Raw genomic sequence first — 22,362 nt, 5'->3', positions numbered from 1 at the left:
AAATAAGATTAAACTAACTTGTATGTAACTTTTCAGCAAGATGTAGGAACTTAAGTCAATATTTTCTTATAACTGATGAAAAAGTGCTAGTTCCACTGGCAGATTATTTTATTTATAACAAGACATTTTTCCAATGTTATTTGGAAATAATCTGCCAACAGAACAAGTACTGTTTAAACTTTGGTTCCCATAAGCAAACATCACTTTTWATTTGTTTTTAGCTTAGAGTTGAAGGCGTTACAGGTATCATTGATTTTAGTCACACTTTTACGTGCATGTCTTGTAACATGTCTYCACCACATTTTGCTGCTGTTGAGGCGAAGAGCGGCCATATTGAAAAGCAAAGTTACATTACAGATTGTAACTGGGGGTAGTTGGAGTTGCTCCCAGTTTCCCAGTGGAAAATCTGACTCCTCCAGGCGTTTTAATTAATTTTCCCAACTAAGAAGTTGAGTACAACTAGAACGAATCGTTAACATTCGTAAGGTTTTTGAAGCCGCTCATTTTCCAAACACCAAAAAACATGAACTTAAAAAACATCTGGGTGGGTTTTTTATTTTAGTGCTTYGGTTGTTTTTAGAAGCAGTTTAGACCCAAATGGAAGTACAAAAACTTRCCAAAATATGATTTTTGTACAATAGGTCTCCTTTAAATTTMATTTCTACCGTCGTATTCTTTGRCCTTTATGTCCTTAAAGTGGCGTCAGCAACAATATCAGTGAYTGTAATTGCTTAAATAACAGCAGTGATTACATAATCGTGGTCATGGTACAGTATGTTCACAGCCAGCCCTCAGAGTTTGCGCCTTTGACATATCTTGTGTTTGTGTTTTGGGATGTTTTGTGTCACACTGCATCTTTTACGCTTGGTTTAATTGGGCTTCCTGGCCCCCTGGGGCGCCAACAGTGTTTTCATCAGAGCTCTAACATTTTTATGCTTTCTGTGTTACTTTTCACAATTCATCACAGATCCCAAAGCAGTAAATCTAAAATAATTTTCATCTCAAACTAGCTGCTAATTGTCTGCTGTTTTTGACAATCACATTCAATAAAGCAGCTGACCAATAAATACTGGCCCCAATCTAGAATTCATTGTATGCGATAATCTAGTAGGCTTATAATTCATATAAAACGATGCAGCAGGAAATYGTTGCAGAAACATGTATGGTTTCTTTGTGGCATGTCCCCCAGAGCCCGTGGAGACCTWTGAGAGATTAAAGCTGACTGTATTCACCCTGCCTGCCTCTTCGACTGAGAGGGACTGTCAGTGACGAGCAAATGCCAGAACTGTATGATATTCACACAAAGCCTCAGCAGCATGACAGGGCCATCAGAGGCGACTCCTTCCAACGTCGGCACMCGTGCTGCGACATAAATTATATAATGTCTGAGGAGAGCGGTCACATGATGCAGCGCGCACCTAAAGTGTTTAAGATGCAGAGCTTGACATGATCTCATCAGACTATAAATGAGTTCCCAGCAGGCTTGGATTCACGTTTGGACATTGATTTCTGTCAGGTACAAAACAGAACTAGTAGCWCCGGCTACCTCTTCACTGCTGCCTTTAACATGAGCTTCATTAATGCAGGTTTCWGATTTTTCTTTAATGAAACGATGGGAAAAACTTACAGGAAGTCAGATATTTAAATGCACTCCTCATTGGTGTGAACATTATGTTGTTTGGGGTTTTATGGATTTAATTCAAAACTTTRWTTCCTCAAGAGTTTATATCAAACACTACCGATTATTTTAGCAATCGATTAYTCATTACATTACTCATTCTGGCAATTATTCTGATGATTAATCAAGTTYTCTGCCGATTAAWCAATTATTCTGATGATTCTTTGATTATTCTATCAGTTAATCTAACGATTAATCAATTATTCTGACAATTATTCTGATTAATCAATCATTCTATTGATTTTTTTTAAATATATCAATTATTCTGACGATTAATTGGTTATTCTGGTGATTAATCAATTATTCTATTGGTTATACTGATGATTAATCGATTAACTGGATTAAAACATAATTCCGTCTTCTGCAGATTTTCCATTTAACCACAGCGCAGTAATTGTGCCAGAATATGGGGGAATATTGCTGCCATAAGTCGAGAGCACACATTTCCTGTCTGAAAGCATTGGGAATAACTAAACCAGCCGCATGGTTTWGTTATTTTGACCATGTCTTTTGTTCTTAAAACTTTTAATACTTGTTTGCTTTCAAACTGAAAATGTAAGCAAAAGAAGGAGAACAAAAAACATGGAATCCTGCTTTCAGACAGGAAATGTGTGCTCTCGACTTATGGCAGCAATATTCCCCCATACAAAAAACTGCATAAAATACATAAACATTTGAGATATATGTATATTAAAAACCATTTGTCTGTCAGCTCAAACAAAGACGGAGCAATTTCACTCCACTGAAAGCCAACAACACTTCACCAGCTACCAGGCATGGTGGTGGTAGCATTATGCTGAGGGCTGTAGAGCTGACAGAACAAAGTGGGAGGAATGAAGAAGAAGCTAATTCTTACCGGCAGAACAAATAATTAAAATTAACTCTAGCAGTCAGACCAAGAAAAATGGACAAATATCCAACAGAATAATGATTTTTTTTTATCGCTACATATGGAAACAATATCATTTTATCATTTTTAACTTGAATTTCATTTTATGATTATTTTAATAATCAATTAGTCTATCTATTATTCTGATAATCAATTAATGGGATAAAAAAATGGGCACATTCTGTGAATTTTTTATTAAACCACTTTAATCTTTTTATACAGTGTTAGAAATACATTAAAAGATATTTAAATTTMTTATTCTGGCAATTAATCTGATTAATCAATTTTTCTGCCAACTAATCAATTATTCTGATGATTATTTGATTATTCTATCAGTTAATCTTTTGAATAATTGATTTATTTTTAAATAAGAAAAKAACTTTATTACATAAAATGCAAAAACACATCATTCCTTTAGTAAATGCTTTATTATTTGTAGCAAAAATGCAGCTGCAGTTTAAAAAATACATCTAAAATCAACATGTGAAAATCTGAGCACTTTCTACTTGGCATATCATACGGTGTACAGATAATCTGTTCATTTTGTCATTAACTGATCAATAATTAACTAGCAAAAGGTGCTTAATGGCAGATTCTATTAACATAATTTGAACCAGTTAAAGTTAAAACTATTCTATTAGAAAATATTCACAGATAAAGAGGTTTTCTTTAAAACTTTTTTATATAAATACGCAGCCCTGGTTAAAASTAAGAGCCCACTGCAGTGAATCCGACTGAAAACCTCCTGGTTATTCCTCCAAATATTGGTTTCTGAGCTCTTCCTGAGTTAAAACATTAGTATTGTTGTTTTCTTTGCTTTATTTGAGGTCTGAAAGCTTTTTGACCATTTCTCATTTTCTGCTAATAAATACAAMATTTTTGCTTGACATTTCAGAGACATGTTGTCAGGAGTTCATAGAATAAGRACAATATTCATTTTACTCAGACATATACCGTATTTTACGGACTATAGAGCGCACCTCACTAAAAGCCATACCCACAAAGTAAAAAAGAAAACAAACTGGAAACGTACATTTATAAGCCGCTGGTATCTCCGCTGCTCTCGGTTTTCCTTAACAAATCTGCTATTAAGRACGCAGCCGTGCGTCTCCAACGCTGAACCATGGATTCGTTTRCGTGCAGCGGCTCCATTTCCTTCCTGTACTGCCAGATCGATAACCTTCAACTTAAAAGCGGCATCTTTTTCTTTGTGTTGTTTCCATGATGAGGGGATAAGAGTTTGAAGAAATTTCTCCGTCATGCCTGCTGCTAGCATGTGCTTGTTCTAAGATGAAAATTAGCACTTTCTTCTTTGATTTCCAATTTTTGACTTTCAATGATTCACTTCCTACTAAAGCGCCCCCTGGTGGTTGAAGAAAAGTCCACAAAAAAGCCGCACCGGACTACCAGCTGCATGGTTCAAAACGTGGGAAAAAGTAGCGGCTTATAGTCCGAAAAATACGGTACCTATAAAAAGTAAAATCAKATAAACCGATCATTTTAAGTGGTCTCTTGGTTGTATATATATTTTTCTTRAAGTTCTGGCTTAATTGCTGCTCTGAGTGTGTCGTTCTTTCAGCTTCTGGTCTTTTATTAATCTGTCAGTTGACTGAACTAAATTAATTGACAATTATTTAAATAATCAATTCATCTCGATGAATTGATCGAGATGAATGATTAATCATTCATCGAGATGATTAATCAATTCATCTCGATGACGAGATTAATCATTTCAACCATATCTGTAGCCCTTTTAAAATTCATTGATATTGTATAATTATTCACATATCGACCAAACACAGATAAAATTAAGTATTAAAACCCAAAACCTTAAATGACATTCATGTCCTTGATTAGTTTCACTGAAAATGACTTAGCAGTATTAAACACATTAGATTAGAAGCAGAAGCAAATATCTGTTAAGTGATTTTCTGCTACATTAAATCACACAAATCTATGCGAGTTCTTACATATTTGCTGTTTCACGTTTCCTTCCTGCCTTTGCTTTGACAAGAATCCCTGAATGTCGAGGATAAATAACTTTGTTAAATAAAGTTGTTTCAAGCTCTCAAGCCGCACTTGCCCATAATAGTCAAACATTGTCTACAGATATTGATTTTCTGATGGCAAGCCGAAGTGAARCCCACAGTTATGTTTGTGCAACGACAACAGGYAGCTTATTTACAGGCAAACATTCAAACAAACAATGCATGCCGCCTGGGATCAGGTCAACCCGGCTGCATCGAAAACGCTTGACCACTGTGATGGTTTYCACACRGGCTGGAAGATAAACAGCAGCAGCTGAGTGGTGCAATCAGAGCGCCTCATCACTAATCCTGCGCGGGGTCCCACACAGTCTTCTGTCAGGTCTCTGACTTCATTTAGTCATCAGGCTGAACAATCCGACTCCACTTTACTGAAACAAGCTGCCCTTCAGAAAACACTCTTTCATCCCAATCAGACACAAATCGCAGAAAATTCCCTAAAATTACACACAATCCATGTTTTCAGCTGTATCATCTTTATGTGAATTTTGATTTCCTCTTAAAACCACATGAGGAAACTCAAAAAAGGTGAAATATATCAACATCCGTGATGCCTAAAGTCACCGTTCTGCTCTGGAAACGGACATTGCTGCTTACCTTCCAGGGAGGAATGGCTTGTCCTCAATTAAACTCATGGAGGCCAGGTGGAGAGCCAGACATGGAGGAGAGGATTTGACCAGCCTCTGGGAGGAAAAACAAAAACCGAAAACACAGAAGAAGAAGAAGAAGAAGAAGAAGAGAGGAGGGAGCAGGGGACCGGTGCGAGGCTGACACTCAGTGGAGGAATCCTCCTCCCGAACGCCGACACGCACGTGAGCAGCCAGGTGGACGAGGGCTCGCTCCGTCACGCAGCGTGTGCGCTCCTCATCCTGGACACGCACCCGAGTCTAGCTGATGTACAACGAGAAGCTCAGAGTGAGAGAGGGAGGGAGGCAGAGCGAGGGAGAGGGATCAGCATAATACTTTGAACGTCTGAGCATCGCTGATGACTCAAAGTACCACTCCCCAACCCGTCTCAACCACTTCTCCGGCTTTTTCCCCTCACTTTGCTCATCTGTCTTTAAACTCTGCTCATTAAAGGTGACCTGTTATGCTTCCTTGATAGGTCTGTGTGCTATAAAAAACATGTTCATTAAATTTTATTGCACAAAATCATTATAATAAAATTTTAGTCTGTTTTGAACTCCTTTCAGAATGAGCTGTTATAGGGTTTCCTGTCACTTTCAGTCCAAATAAGCTGCTGCTAGCAACCAAACTGAACGAATGCAAAAAAACCACGCAATTATACAACCATACACCTTTGAAAAGCGTAAATAGAGCCTCCTGCACAACCAACAAGAATGCACATTGCAAAAACACAAAATCTTACCAAGTATTTGTGTCTAGTTTCTAATGCAAATATCTTAATGCATTTGAAATAACACAAAACTAACCTAGAAGTAGTTTTTAGGGAGATATAGGAGCTTGTTTTAAGTCAATTGTTCCTTAATATTGATTAAAAAAAGCACTAGTTTCATTGGCAGATTATTTCACGTATAAGATAGGAGAAATATCTTGTTGTAATTGAAATAATAACCCAATGGAGATGGTACTTTTTCATCATTATTAAGGAATAATTGACTTGAAGTAAGCTCCAATATCTTGCTGAAAAGTTACTTGTAATTTATTTAAAGTCTACTAAGATGTAGACTATAAACTGGACAATAATTCTTGGTAAGATTTTGTGTTTTTGCAGTGCAGCAAGTGGTTTCTGAATAGTAAATCAATAGGTCACCAACAAAACTCTTGCCTTTTCCAGCAGCTATCGTACAGCGGTAAAACCAGCTGACCAAACATGCTGGAATTCCACTTGAGTTGTTGCTAGGTAACGGGCTGGAGTAGCTAGTTATCAGCTCAGTGCCCTTTGGATGTGACTGAACATTCAGAAGTTTTTTGAAACGGCTCATTTTCCAGACACCAAAAAACTTTAAGTTATTGCCAAATAGACGTCTGTGAGGTTTTTTAATCACTTGGGCTGTTTTTAGAAGCAGTTGAGCCCCAAACTGAAGTATAAAAACATGTAAATGTGAATTTTAAACAGAGGGACGTTAATGTCCCCCGTTAAAGCTGACCGCAAAAGACGTGCAGCGTCATTACAATCAGTTTCCTGCTCGTTTTGTGCAAAAACCTTTTGAAGAAAAACATCAGTGCTTTTAATATGAATCTCTTCGCTTTGAGGTGAATGAGTTTCTCTTTTAATCCTCGTCTCATTGTGTTCTTTTCACTTCTATCTTAATTAAACTCAAGTGGAGAACTGGCGTCATCCTAACATTTAGCATCTAATGTTAGTGTCTATTCAAACATCTTGAATGTAGATACCAACCTTAACGACAATTGGTCACAGCTGATATATATAGCTACATATTTGGATTTCACAGCAAATTAAATTGAGTTTCACAATAAGGTTACATTCAGAAATGAAGACCTCTAAACTACTGCGTCAGATACATTTTTATTTTCATTCCCTTCTTTCAATAGGAGGATTAATTTATTGTTGCGTTATAATGGTTCAGTTTGGATGTAGTTCCATACAGACCAGTGGTGGATATGTAAATTATTTATGATTTTAAACAACATACAGAAAGTAACAGAGTCTCGATTGGTGTGGGACTGGCAGCTGCTTTAGCATCTGAGAGTCGGGTAAACAGTAAGTGATGGGAAATAAAAATTAACCAGGTTAGATGTGATGGACAGGTTACATTAGTTTGTAAAAARTATTCAAACCTTTGACATTTTTCACATTCTGTCATGTTATAATCATGGTGAGGAGAAATCGGAGCCAAAAGGCGAAGCTCTCTATTTACTGGTCGATCTACGTTCCCACACTCATCTATGATGACAAGCTCTGAAGAATGCATTGTGAATACAAGTACCAAACGGACCCTGTTTAGTCCGCTTTAGTTGAGCTTTAGTCCGTTAGTCTAGAAAGTCCGTTTTTTGGGGGGAATTCTGATGCGAACTCTGTTCTGTCTAAAATCCTGTTAGTTTGGTTGGAGTAACTCTAATGTGGTTCGAATGCGTATTGTGGCGGCCAAGTGGACTGGAGACCACTCCAAAAGCAGGAAGCAAACTACAGCGCAGAGCATTCTGGGTAAAAACAACAACAACAAACCCTGTTTTTCTATCGATGGACGGAGAAATAATCAGTGATATTTCACCAAAGACAAAAGAGAAAAACTACAATCGCTAAAATCTGACGCTAATCCACTTTTGTTTATGTTTTGTGAAGAAGGAAGTTGCGCTCTGTCTTCTTCAGAGGTTTTCATGTCGTTTCCTTCAGTGGTTCATAGTGCAGCGCCCCCACAGGTGAGGAGGGGAACGATTTTTTCAAAGTGTTTGGTTTGTTTGACAGTGTGAAAGTGAACCGCAGCAGCTGAAAATGTAAAAAATGTTGAAGCTTTGAGTTCCAAGACATTTTTAATACTCAAGAATGTTTCAGTCTCAGTCTGTCAGCTGCTTCTGCATCTGCTCGATTAAACACCCATCCTGTCTGCTGCTGTATCATTTCTACTGATTAACTTATTTTCATTGAGCGTATTAGAAGAAATACACCAGCATCAATCTCATGTAAGTTTTATTCACAGCTGCCAGCTGCCAGCTGCTGTCTTTTTTAGCTTCACATCACTCACATTTCTTACCATTTCACAGTTACTAGGAAACAAAAAAAAAAAAACAGAACTGTGATTTATGCTCTATTTAATCTTCAAGAAATGTTTACAAAATAGAGGGTCAGTGATGAACATGTTTCAGTTTGTTTCCAGTTGTTGGAATGAAGAAGTGAGTGGTTGCGCCTGGGGACGTATGGCTGTTCATCCACTAATTGGACGGCTGGTCTGTCCTCAGTGTCCCTGAGTTATAGTCTGAATGCCTCCGCTGTGTATATCGGTGTGTGTGTGTGGGTGGTTTATCTATTCAATGCCATGTAACAGAAATGCTCTCAATGCATACAGCTAAGGCGCTCCATCCATAAATGTGAAGCAGAAACAATAAAACTGGCTCATTAGGACTCGGAAATCTTCAGCAACAGTTCAGCGTATCGATCAGTTAAACAGCATCGACTCTTTGCAATTAGCATTTGACGTGGAATAAGGAGCTTAATTCAACAGTCCAAAACAAATGCGACTTTCACTTGAGAAATAAAGTGTCATTTGCGGTCAAACAGTAAATTCAGACCTTTGAGGGAGGGCTGGAGCTGCACCTAAAGCGCTGTGTCATCCTACTTTATCATCGCCGTCCATGCAGTTTGCTGGGAGCGGCACAGCTCGCWGACTGACAGTCATGGAAAGCTGCTTAAGGGAGCGTGGCCTCACTGCCTGAGCTGTGCAGAGGTTGCAGGGCTGTCAGAGCTGTAAAGAGCAACGTTGTCATATTAAGACCTCGGCCTGGCCCCTTATTTGGTCACTGACATGGCCGGGTGCATGAGCATATTTAGATGATCTAGTGTCACAGCCAGTGGTCAGCCAGAGAGGGGAGTTGATTCGAGATTGGAGATGGCAGGAGACGATCGGGATGAGAGGAAGGTTTGGGAGTTAAATATAATAGTGTTTATGTGTGAAAATGTTGGAATTATTATTTTCACTTAAGAAAAACAGCTTGGAAAGGTTCAAGGCTTAAAAAATATCAGTTCAGTCTTTTCCTGCATAACACAAGGTTTTTCCACCGTATTTTGATTTAGTATTTCTACAGTCTTTGTACTTTGAAAGCCGACTACAGCTCTAGAAAAATGAAGAGCCCACTGCACTGAACCCCATTGAAAACCTCCTGGTTATTCCACCAAATATGTATTCCTGAACTCTTCCTGAGTTAAAACATTAGTATTATTGTTTCTAAATGAACGTGAACTTGTTTTCTTTACATTATTTGAGGTCTGAAAGCACTGCACCTTTTTTGTTATTTTTACTCATTTTCTGCAAATAAATACTAAATTTGTTTGGAATTTCGCAGACATGTTGTCAGAAGTTCTCAAAATAAAAGAACAATGTTCATTTTACTCAAACATATACCTATAAAAAGTTAAATTAGAGAAAATAATCATTATAAGAGATCTCTTAATATTTTTCCAGAGCTGTAAGGTTTAATCCAGAAGACTACAGATTGTACGGTTCAATTGGGGACCAAAGTTCCAATATTTTATCAGACGGTTATCAGTCCAAAATATATCTGGGTTGATTAGTAAAACAGATCTTCAAAAACAATTTTAAAACAAATTTCTGAAACCTTGAATGCCCTATCAATGATGACCAAAGTTGGGGTGATGACAGCAACGAGTTGGGAGTCTTTAGAAAATCTCAAATGATCACATGTTTATTTCAGGTTGTTTTCATACCTGATAGTCCCACAGACTTAGTTCAAAACTGTAACATTTGTTGCATTTTCAGCTGCGGTTCACTTTCACACTGCACTGTCAGACAACCTAACTAATTGTAAAAGTGTTCCCCTCCTCGTCTGTGGTGGCGCTGTAGGAGAAACAACTGAAGGAAACAACACAAAAACCTCAGAAGAAGACAATGAGAACAACTTAATTCATGAAAATGTAAACAAAAATGGAGTAGCATCAGATTTTAGCGGTTGTAGGATTTCTCTTTTGTCTCATTTCTACTGCTAGCGCCAGAGTAGCGCGTTTGTTTTCGTTCTGTTTACCCAGAATGCCCTGCGCTGTAGTCCACTTCCTGCTTTTGGAGCGGTCTCCTGTCCGCTTGCATCCACATTAAGCACTGAATCGCACCAGAGTTCACTTTAATCGAACAGATACCCATGTTTATAGGCGAACCAGATTTTGCTTTTACACATTCATGCCTCCCAAAGTAAATCTGACTTTCCACAAAAAACGAACTATAGTTTGATTAAACCTAATTAAACAGGGCCGGTGTGAACGCAGTCTCATTCTTGGAGAGTCCAGGGAACTTTTTTATTTAGTATGTTTCAAATCTGGACCAGTACGGAATAATACTTTTGTCTCAGATTTTTCTCTTCGCTGTCTCCTTTTCTAAAAGTAGAATATGTCTAATAACATGTGGGCCAGAGGATAATATTAATATTAATAATACTGTCTGTATTATTATTACTTCTGGTAGTGGTGATAGCAATAGCAGAAATAGTTTTTATTTAATTATTTACCACTTTTGCTTTGCCCTATAGCAGTTAATTGCCCTTTTCTTATTGTCATTGTATATCTAAAGCCAACTAAGTGTATTTTTTTAATTGTTGCAAAATGGTTAGAAAAATTTGACTAAGAAATCTGAGAATTTTTTGTGTTAAAGTCTGAAATCCAGTAGTTATAATTTGCATTTCTGCAATAGTCAATCCCAAAATGTTTCAAAGTGCTACTTTGCTTTTACATAGTTTAAAAGACGTGACCATAATCAGGTATTATCATATTTATATTTCAACCTCGGAGAGCAGAAAATGGATTACAAAAACCTCAAGCTGTACAGAGTTAATCTGACATGACGCTGCAATATGATAAGCTTTGCAGCTGGAAACTTTGTTCGACTTCCTGGCCATAAATAATTTGACTGTGAATGTCATCTGCAGATTTATAACGTTCTCCTTTTTTCTGTATCTTTAATACAATTAAACTCGCATACTGCCTGAAACTGACTTGGGACCAGAGAGACGCTAGTTATATAAATGTCAAATTAGCTTCATGTCCAAATCTGGTGCACAACATAAAGGGAATTATAAATGCAGTTAAAAACAAGACAATACACTCGTAAAACTAAGAACAGAAGTACATTAAAGCTGCTGTATGTAACTTTTATAAAAGAAAAGTTTTATCCAAAAAGTGTGACTATGTTGTGACAGTATGTAATGAGACAGATAATAGGTGAAAAAATGATGCTCCGCCTCTCTGAGCTACTATTGTAGTCTGCAGAAATGCACCGCTCCCGGGCATAATGATCAATCAGAGCCAGGAGGAGGGTCTTAGCGCTGTCAATCATCCTCATGTATGCTGTTGAATGTGTCAGTGGTGGAAATACATTACAGGAAAATCATTTATCCAGCGTCATCAGTGGCTATGCTAGCTACCCTCGTGGTGAACCAGCTGTAGCTTAGCAATAAGCAAGCAGGAGTGGGTGAGCAAGAGGGTGATTGACAGCGCTAAGACCCTCCTCCTGGCTCTGATTGGCTGTTTCTGACATGGAGCACTGGGGCGCGATTTTTTTCTATATGTCTTATGTTTTACTGCCACAACATGGTGATAATTTTAACAAATATATATTTGGAAAAAAATGTAAATAAAAGTTATATACATACTGCAGCTATAAGAGTTTGGTCATTATATTCTCGCTAGCTATGACAAAAGCAGAACTAAAAAAAGAAAATAAAACATAAACTCTAATATAGAGAAGTTCATTCGTCACATAAAGGCGGAAAAAGGTTGTACAAATGTGAATATTTACAGCGTAAGCAAGTCCTCTGATTTATTTTTTATCAAATAAATGACATTGTGACTTCAGAGACGTTCCCACCTAATTGACCAACAGAGAGAAAAATCCCTTTGTCCAGGTCAAAGCTGCCTCAGTGGGTTACACTGAAACGCCTCCTGGGTCTAATCCATAAAAAACTTCAACCTCACAGATAAAAATAAACATTGAAAATAAATTACAGAAAACAGGACGTTTACAGACCTAACGTGAAAAACACTCAGATGATAACAAAGTTGTTCTCTGTACTTTTCCAAGGGTAAAACGTGAGCCTACATGTATAAATCAACCTTTTTTTAAAAGCTTTGGAAAGGGGGAGCAACTCTGTCCAACTCTTTTTACAGATCATAAAGTTTGTTATTCTGGATTTTAACAGTTTCCTATTGGGTTTTATCAATACTTTCTTCCACAACATTGATGATCTTGATGCGGCCCAGAATGAAAACGAGTCTGACTGTCGGTCCAAAGATAACTGCAGTTTTGTTTCTGTTCAGGTGGAGAAAGTTATGAAAATTTCAAGCATCTGTTCAGAGCTTGGACTGGTTCTGTTTTACATTTTTCAGATTTTTTTATTATAATGATAATATCTCATTTTGTTTCAGCTCTGTTTCCTTTTTACTTCTTCTTTGCGTCCATTCAGCGAGTTAGTCGGATTATTTTCTAAAACTCTGACATCATTACTGAAACTTCAGGCTGAGGATAAATCCTTTAGCTCGGCTTTATTTGTAACATCTCCTTGGAAAATGTCAAATCCCGGAGAAGTCCTTGATTTAACGCAACTCTCTCCTGGGCTTCCTGGTTTGCGAGCCAGCTGTAATCAACTCTGTCTGTTTTCTGGCCATCACTGTAATGAGGACAAAAGCTGCACACTACTTTAACCTTAAGCTTCTGCAGAGGACATTATACAGGATGATTCACATTTTCGAAAGCTGCCGCCCTGTGTTTACTCCAATATCCTCTGTCGTCTGTCTTCGTGCCAGCTGTGCCTTTTGTGATTTGGGTGGAGGGAGGCGGTGGTCAGCGACGCTCTGCGTGTCGCGCAGGAAGCGTAACTCCACCATGAGGAGAGAGAGACGAATTCACCAGAGCCATGTCTGCCCTTTCTGTCCAAGTGTCTTGTTGGAAACAAACAAAGATTAATGGGTTGTTGTCTGGTCTCGTGTTACTGTGAACCCAATCCAGACATTTGGGAAATACAAAGAAGAGAGCACAGATAATTAGATAGATATCATGGGTCCCTTTTTTTTAACTGTGAAGTGTTAACTTTTTGTAGAAACTGTGTGTCTTTTCCTCAGGTGTACGTTTCCATCTCAAACTCGCTCATCTTTCCAGCTCCCCAAACATAAATGTGGAGTCTTTCACTTCCTGTCTGCTCTCTTTTCCATCCTCTATTATTTCATTTCCTCAGTTAATATGCAGCCCGTGTCTGGGGATAAAGTGTTTTCACACAACAGTGGACTCATTTCCCATGAAGCTGTCATTTTACCACCTGATTGCAGAGCAGGAGCTAACAGGAGAGGGTTATTAGCAAGGTCACCTTTTACTATATTGCAGTGTCCAATGAGAGCCGTGCGTGATGTGTAACCAGAAGAAATGAGATATTGGCTGCTGCTCCTGGGTTGTCTTTCTTCATCACCTTGGCAATAATACAAATTTGTAATATTCTTCTGGCAAGCGAGCTTTGTCCCTGTTGACTTAATTCTTGGAAGGCATTGGAGTATTATTTACTGTCTGCATGGATCCTCATGGCACCGAAGCAAAACATGTCTCTACTGCCCTCTAGTGGTTCTGCTGAACAGTTAAAACCTACATAGAGATGTTTAATTCTGTAACAAAGTCCCATGCTTAGTTTGCGTATCAGAAAACACACCTAAAACCAACTGCCAAGCACGGCGGTGAAGGAGTGATGGGTTGGGGTTAAGTCATTGAGTCAACCCCGTCCAATGACATCTGACCAACACATCATGAAACTTCACCCAAGTTCAAGTCGCTGCTGCCAAAGATGGTGTCACAAGTCAGGGGATTCATGGGGTGTACTTACTTTTCTTCCACATATTGAATTAGCATCTCTTTGCACTAGAGGACGGTTGTTTATGCTAAGCTACGTAGCGTCAAACTGGCATTACAGTTCGATTATAGCCAGATACAGCTTTGAGTCATGGGGTGCGCTTACTTTTTTACTCACACCTTTTGTTTTTGACCTGATGGGATCTGTTGCAAGCTTCTGTACAATCAATGTAAGATAACGATGTTACATCAGATGAGATGATTTAAGAGTGACTACTGCCTTTTCACTAATTGTTAAAAGGAAAATTGAAATACTCCAGACTTTTTTTTATTGGACTTTTTTTTTTTTTAAGAGAATGGAGTTTAAGAACATTCACAATATAACAACAACCAAACTCTCATAATGATTTTTTTTTGAGGACCTAAATGAAGAGCTGAAGAAGCCAGTGGTTTGGTGAAACAACATTTATTTACCAAATCGAAACAGAACAGCAAACCCGCATGTGACAACGTCTGACTGAAACAAAGGAGCATTTATACTTATTTATACTCCACAGGCAAGTAGATGGACAACAGGTGTAGAGTTGTGACACCTAGATACAGAGAAACTGAAGGAAAATTAACTTTAAAGATCAGAATAACAGAAATAAGTCAAAATAAACTAAACTCAACGTCCAACAGATTGTTACACAAATATTTTTTGCATTTTTATATATATATATATATATATATATATAGCCTTGGCATAAGAAAAGTCAGTATAAAAACAGAGACATTGTTAAATGATTGTTCATCTAAGCGTCACATTCACAGATTCATCCTTCAATCACTCTAAAAAATTGTTTACAAAAAATAATTTGTCATATAGCACCGTCATGAATGGAACAATTTCATTCACAGATAGCTGCCTTTTTTTCCCCGCTGGGTATCATGATAATATTTATATTTCAGTGCAGGTTTAAAGGGGACCTATTATGCAAAATTCACATTTTGCCATTTTTTTTTTTTACTTCCATTTGGATCTTCACTGCTTCTAAAAACAGGACAACCATTTTTTTAGCAATAACTAAATGTTTTTTGGTGTCTGGAAAATGAGCCGTATCAAAAACCTCCTTGTTAAGTCATGTTGCCTAGAAACTTCAGAGGAGTGCAGCCTCAGTTTCCTAGCAACCTAACCCAAGTCTAGGCTCGTTACCTAGCAACCCAGGTGGAGTTCCAGCACATTTGGTCAACTTGCTTTACTGCTTTATATGCTGTACAATGGCTGCTGGAAATGACAAGTGTTTCGTTGTCAACTTACCATCCAAAATGCACTTGCTGCATTCAACCATCACCATCTACAGTAACTCTTTTAAGAATCTTGAATTAATATGAGTTACAGCAACATTTAATTTTCATTTGGGATCAAAAAGCATTTGTGAATCTGTTGGTTGTGCAGGAAACTCTTCTAATGCTTTTCAAAGATGTACGTTTATATAATTACGCATCTGTTTGCAGCCATTTTCACATGTGAGTGTAAACGTTGAGTTGGGGGCATGGCCAGCAGCTGATTATTTGCACTTAAAGTGACAGGAGGCAATAACAAACAGCTCAAAACAGGCAGAACTGACCACACTGAAATCTGTATATCAAAAACTGATTTTGTGCAAAAAATGTGATGAACATGTTTTCTTACGCTCATAGACTTAACTTGTTCAAGGAAGCATAATAGGTCAACTTTAAAGGTTTCAGCGGTAAAATATTAACATCCCTACCGATTGAACTAATTCAGAGTGAATGTGTCGCCTCGTTTGGTGTCTGAGCTCCTGATCGGCTCGGCCCTCATGGTGCAGTTTCTCAGCTCGTCTTTGAGCTCGTACAGCTGCTGAGCGTGGCTGGACAGCGTCCCGTTAACCTGCAGAAGAAGACTGCTGGATTGTTTCTCCAGCTCCTCCCTGATTCTTTCCAGATCCTCTGCCAGGTAATTCAGACCTTTACATTGATCTTCCACACTGGCAACGCGCCCTCCAACTTCAGTTACCTCCTTCTTGACCACCATGGCGGTGCTCCGGCACCCACGGACCTCCTCTGCCAGCCGCTTCTTCATGTCCTGCAGCTCAGCTTTGAGTCGGGTCAGCCTACGCTCGCCTGCCCCCAGCATGGAGGCCTGATGCCCGACCAGCTGGACCACACCCTTCATCTGCTTTGCCAGGCGAAGCTCTCGTTCATGCCAGGAGCTGTTGGCCTCTCCCACCTGATGGACCACTGTGCCCAGGGAGTCTTGGAGACTCATCAGGGTGTGGTTGACTGAACGAACATTGAACTTAAGAACCGTAAGCTCTGCCTGAAATGGAGGACCTTTTTCTGCGTCCACCTGCCTCTCCCTGGTGTTTAAGATCGTCTGCAGGGTGAAGTTCAGACTGCTCAAGCGGTCGTTCTGCGAGTCTAAAACCTGCTTTATGTTCTGCTCGACTTCTTGGCTTTCACCCGGCCCAGAAGCATCTCCTTGGGTGGCAAGAGAACAAGGAGAGGAGCAGAGAATCTCCAGGTTGTTTAGGTGTTTCTGCACTCTGTCTACATCAAGTTCAAGCCTCCCGCGGAGGGACTCCAGCTCCGTCTCCAGTGTTGGAACAACATGGCCTTCCAGCAGGGTGGGGGCGGTGGCGTTGCTCAGCTCCTCTAGAGCCGTCAGTAAGCGGCCCTCCAGGTCTCGGAGCTTACCCTCCATCCTGGCCTCCAGCCTCTGCCCTGTTGCAGCTTCTTCCACAGGATCTCCACTTCTCATCTGCTCAGTCAGGTTGAGCTTGTCTTCAACGTACCGAAGGCGGCCCTCCAGCATCGCCTCTATGTGGTCTTTGTGACCGCTGAGAGCCACTCTCAGGTGCATCTGGGATCGGTTCAGGTCTGCCACAGATGTTTCCAGATGCAGGACTCGTTCTGCCAGCTCACCTGATGGACGGATCTGCGACTGGATGATTCCCAGCTCGGCTTTCAGCTTTGACATGCTTTCCTCCAGAGCGCCTCTCATCTGCTCCTGCCGCTGACGCTGGACCCTCTGGCACTGCCGCCGCTCAGCTCCCACCTTCTCCCCGCAGCGCTCCTCTGCACTCTCAACTCGTTTCTCCAGTCCATCGAGTATTTCCACCTTGACTGCACTCAGTTTAGCATCCATCAAACTCTCCACACCTCCCCTGGTTTTATTTGAGATCATCTTCAGGACTCCGTCTTGTCCCTGAACCGTTGCTCTGAGCTCCTGCAGCTCCGTCCTCAGCTCTTCCACCCTTCCACTCATTTCTGTGAGGTCTGGAAACACGTGGCTGCCATCGAAGGCCTCCATGTCGAGATCTCTGGCAGGAATTTCCACAAACCCGACGATGGGTGGGTTAGACGCTGTAGCGGGAGCAGCAAGAGGCGTTGGAGCAGCAGAGAGCAGAGCTGACAGCATCCTGCTGGCATCGTCTCTCAGCGAGGCTCTCAGGCTGTTCTCCAGTCCAGACACTGTTCCCCTGAGTGTCTCCAGACCGTGGTTCAGATGCCGCAGGTCCTCCTCTATTCTAAATATCCTTTCCTCTGTCTCTCTCCCCACAGCCTGGCCTGTAAACAGAAAATCAGACAAGCTCATTATCAGGAAGAATGTGTAAGTCAGAGGTGTCTAAATGTTTGGTCAACAACTTGAGTACCAAAACAAAAAGTTTTTACACCCGCTCATCAATAAACTGCTCATGTAATACTTTAAATAAACTAATAAAGTAGTCAGGTTTGTTGCTGGAAATGTACATGTAAATGATTCTAGATCCAAAACTTAAAAAGGACTTTGCGTTATTAAAAGAAATTTACATGTTTTTTTTCTCTACCAATTAGAAAAAAGTAGAACGAAACTGAGTCATTTCTGAGCAATAAAAAACACACTCCAAGTCCAAGCATTGATTAGTCTAGTTTCTGGTGCAAATATCTTGGTACACTTGAAATAATACTATACTAATCTTCAGGGAACTTTTCAGCAAAATGTAGGAGCTTGTTTTAAATCAACAAGAACTAGTTCCATTGGCAGATTATTTCACTTGCAACAAGACATTTTTCCATGTTGTAAATGAAATAACCTGCCTGTGGAACTAATATTTTGTCAGCAATATTAAGGAATTATTGACTTAAATATCTTGCTTAAAAGTTACTTGTATGTTTGTTTTGGTTTATGTGAATTGAACTAAGATATTTGCACTAGAAACTCGACCAAAATACTTAGTAAGATTTTGTGTTTTTGCAGTGCATGATTTAGATTAATATTTCCTTTCTTGCTTGAATCAAGTTTAATAAATTAATTAAAAGCACATTTGTGTGCAAAGTCAGCTTTTGAGTAAAGGTCACTGCATAGATGTGATCCTTGCAGAATACAGAAAACATGATTATTTAAAGACAAAGAATTGGTGTTGCAGTTTCTATTGTAAGAAGATTTTCCTTTGTCCCAAACTGAGAATAGAAAGTCTCCGTCTGCATCAGTCATTCATTTTTGAGAGTTACCTGTGATCTTCCCCTCTGGCTGTTCTTCTCCTGCGGTTGGAGCGGCCATTTCCTCTGGGGTAACATCTTCTAGTCTTTGGTTGTATTCCCCCTGGTGCTCTGGGTCGCCGTCTGTAAGATGTGGCTCCTGGTATTCTGGTTCTGGCTGAGGTTCTGGTGGGTAAGGCTCAAAGGATGAGTCGGGGTAAGACGAGGACCCAAAGTGAGGCAGTGGGTAGGAGCTGAAACTGCTGGTGTGAGATTGCTTTGGTTGACTCCAGAGTTTTGGTTTCATAGGTGGAGTTTTGAACATTTGACCTTTGAACATGGGCCCTTGGTGCTGTGGACCCCTAAACTGTGGGCCTTTCATTGGTGGTCCTTTGAATGGTGGCATCATCCTGATTGGATGCTGGTAAATCTGGTGACCATCCATACAGTTGTAACCAGAGTACCCAGGACAACAGCGCCACTCCAGTTCAGTCACTGTTTTATGGGCTACCTTGAACATCGGCTTGTAGAGGAGGCGATACCTGAGCAAAACATGGAGTTATCAGTCACTTTGTCAAAGAGCTGAAGCCTCATATACAGCTCTGGGAAATATTAAGAGATCACTTAAAATGATCAGTTTCTCTGATTTTACTCTTTATAGGTAAATGTTTAAATAAAATGAACTTTTATTCTATGAACTACTGACAACATGTCTCTGAAATCCCAAGCAAAAATTTAGTTTTTATTAGCAGAAAATGAGAACTGATCAAAATAACGAAAAAGATGCAGTGTTTTCAGACCTCAAATAATGCAAAAATAAATAAATAAAATAAAATCAGGTTCATATTCATTTAACAACAATACTAATGTTTTAACTCAAAAATCAACATTTGGTGGAAAAAAGCAGGTTTTCAATGGGGTTCAGTGCAGTGGGCTCTTCAGAGCAGTATAATACAAGCTGCAAGGGATGCATGTTATTGATAAATGAGCTAATCTAAGGTTGATTAATCTTATCAATTGACTGATTAATTGATAGCAGCTATTTTCTTAAAATCCGTAAATTATATCTTCTATCAAGAGGGATGACCTACTGTCCATAGCAGGAAGAACTACATTTTTCATAAATCGCTGAAAAAAAAAAACAACATATTATTAAATATAACCAAACAGGAGTTTATAGGTTGCTAAATAGAAAGATAAAATGTGAGAAACCACCCATCCATCCATCCTTGTGAGAAACATATAGAGGTATTTATACAGAAGAACTGCTTCTTGTTGCTCCTGAAGGAATATTAAAGCATCGCTACATTAAATGCATTAACTCACCACAGCTCTCAAAATAAATCTTGCTCATTGCCCTCATGTTTTAATTACAATTTTTCTGTTGCACAGTCCGCTTTTCGGTCATCACATCCTCGCCTTCGTAGCAAATCAATAATTTTTTAATGATAAAGTGACACTGCTCCGGTCATGCTCGGCTGAATGGTGATGTGAAACTTGGGGAGTTTGTTTCAGTGTTTATACATCAAACAGAACCTCATAAAGTCTATGTTGCAACCCACACCGGACTCTGTTTGGACCGTTTCAACATCAACGACTCCGCTTAAGCTTGACCAGCGGCGCCCTCTGCTGGATGGCGGCCAAACTACAGCACTAAATGAAGATCCAAGTGAACGTTATTTATCTATTGGAACCAATTGTAATTGAACAAACCATTAATTGACAATTAATAGTAAGTTGATTAGTTGTTTGCATCCCTTTGCTTTTGTCTACACTTACAGGAGAGTTGGACATTTTTTGGCCCAGGAACACTTGTTGTATTCAGCCTTCACATATGGCGCTGCCCCGTCCTGGACAGTGAAGGACACCGTCTTCTCAATGACGTAGGCACAGTGGTTCCTTTTAAAAAATGTACATAAAACACAACAAATGAAAGAAAAATAGATGCCAGATCTAAAGTTTTACCTATAATGTACTGCAGCTTATTTCACATTAAAAGATCTGAACTTACTTGTGCCTGTTGGTTGGTTTCAGTTGCTCCTGATGTGGACTGAGCCCCTGATGAATTGTGAATAAATTGGAGTATTTGGCTTCAACTAGTGGGAAAAACAAACCAATCACAACTGCAAAATGCATCATTAAAAAAAAACAAAAAAACACGGAAGACGAAGAACGATTAAAATCCTGGATATTTCACTTCACGATGACAAAATATTTTTAAATTACTTAAATCTTTGGGTAAAAAGGCAGTAGAAATATTAGCAGCATAAAAAGAGGACTGCTGTCTTTGAGGCTGTTTGAGGTGGACTATGTTCGAGTGACAGCAGCCCACTGTGGGCTTGAAAGACTTCAGTATGTCACTAATAGGGCCCTCTGGAAAACATCTGCATATCTCCTCCCACCAGCCCTCCTCAGATGTAACACCACAGTGACAATAAACCACATGAAAAGAAGAAAAACACCAAAATCTTAAGTTATTCTCAAATGCAGGATGCTTTCCTCCATTAAGCTTTGTGGAAAATCCAGTTTTTATTAAACATCGACCCAGAATACTCCATATACCAGTCACTGCTGTGGCTGAACCCATATTAGCTTTTTCCCATGATGATGTCAGAAGGAAAAAATAACACACCACATCCTCAGGGCACAACAGAAGACCTTGTCTTAAAATGAGTCATTTGTAGCTATACTTAGCTTTTGGAACGTAAAGATAATTTCAGTGTTTTTTAACATAAAAAAATACAAGTGAAATAAAACATGTTTGTTTTAGTTCAGAAATGTTGCACTGTTTAGTGTAGCTCCTGTGAGCCACTTTGTCATTACTATTGTGTAATTTGATTTATTTGTATCACAAAAGTCAAACAGATTCAATTTATACACATAAATATTTGCATGCATGACCATTTAGTTTATATGAGAACTGTGAAATTGTGCTAAGAATTTAAAGCATCCATTGATATTTACAATAATCCTGGTAAAGATGAGTAAAAAGCTTTATTGCTGTTGCATATAGAAAAATTAACCCTTTAATGTAAGCACTTTAAAAAAATCTTTCAGAGAGACATTTTTCTCAGGAAACTGGTTGAAATTTAAAAGAGAATCTTTAGTTTTTATTATTCCATAAACTTGTTTTAGAAAATGATAAAACTCTACTTATGAAATGTGTTTGTTGTTCGGCCGTATTTTTATTCTCTTTTAATTTGATCAAATGTTTTAATTATATGTATCATTAGAGTTAGATTATTTTTAAAAAATCAAAACGGGTCTCTCTTGTAAATTAGATAAATTTGAATCTCAATCCAACAACCTGTAGAATAATTTTTTTTAAATGACCACATACTAATTCTACTCCATGTTTTTCAGGTTATATTGACTTAGCCTTGGTGGTAATGTTGGGGTTTTCTACAGGTTGTGTCGAGAAATGGAGAAACATCTTTTTAACTTCACACACCCAGAGAGCTTTAAACCTGACTTAACAGCAAACCTCCAGAGCAAACACTAACAAACACTCTGTGTTTAAGAGCGTGACAGTGCACACCCAGGCCTGAGTGCTTTGCCCCACAAAACCACACATTCATTCACAACACAAGTCTTTGTGCACTTTTAGTAAGTTCACCACCCAGAGTATAGAGAACAGGCCTGGCAGCCTGTTTGTTTCACAGAAGGGTCCTTTTCTACTGAAAAGCAAGTTGAACTTAGTCACATTATAGTGCCATGCGGTAATCACAAGGATATTACTGAAACATCTTTCCAATATTTTGGAAAATATGAATTTGTACATATTTAAGATTGGGTCTCATAACAGTGTTAACA

General features: G+C 39.0%; 2 protein-coding genes and 1 long non-coding RNA gene across 3 annotated transcripts in view; 1 reads left to right on the top strand and 2 right to left on the bottom strand.

Annotated features, from left to right (window-relative positions):
- Positions 1-1,488, top strand: part of LOC108166445 (uncharacterized) — a 21,932-nt gene extending 20,444 nt beyond the window's left edge. The window contains exon 3 of the long non-coding RNA XR_001776800.1: positions 1,190-1,488. This is a non-coding gene — a long non-coding RNA (uncharacterized LOC108166445). The remainder of the gene's footprint in view (positions 1-1,189) is intronic.
- The window catches only part of opn7d (opsin 7, group member d), a 20,694-nt gene extending 15,089 nt beyond the window's left edge, over positions 1-5,605 (bottom strand). Inside the window, exon 1 of the mRNA XM_008414379.2 lies at positions 5,210-5,605. The gene's annotated coding sequence lies outside the window, so the exon portion shown is untranslated. The remainder of the gene's footprint in view (positions 1-5,209) is intronic.
- A 10,139-nt stretch (positions 5,606-15,744) lies between these two features.
- On the bottom strand, positions 15,745-21,446 carry emilin3a (elastin microfibril interfacer 3a). Its single transcript, XM_008414380.2, has 4 exons — positions 20,561-21,446; positions 20,329-20,448; positions 18,583-19,091; positions 15,745-17,658 (listed from the first exon to the last, which is right to left on the bottom strand). The coding sequence occupies exons 1-4, from the start codon at positions 20,686-20,688 to the stop codon at positions 15,848-15,850; spliced, it is 2,568 nt and encodes an 855-aa protein (XP_008412602.1). The 5' UTR covers positions 20,689-21,446; the 3' UTR covers positions 15,745-15,847.
- Between the last annotated feature and the right edge of the window lie 916 nt (positions 21,447-22,362).

This window comes from Poecilia reticulata, linkage group LG7 (assembly GCF_000633615.1).
Source record: "Poecilia reticulata strain Guanapo linkage group LG7, Guppy_female_1.0+MT, whole genome shotgun sequence".
Lineage (NCBI taxonomy): Eukaryota > Metazoa > Chordata > Actinopteri > Cyprinodontiformes > Poeciliidae > Poecilia > Poecilia reticulata.
The sequence above is the reverse complement of the archived record's forward strand: the minus strand, read 5'-3'. Positions and strand labels throughout refer to the sequence as shown.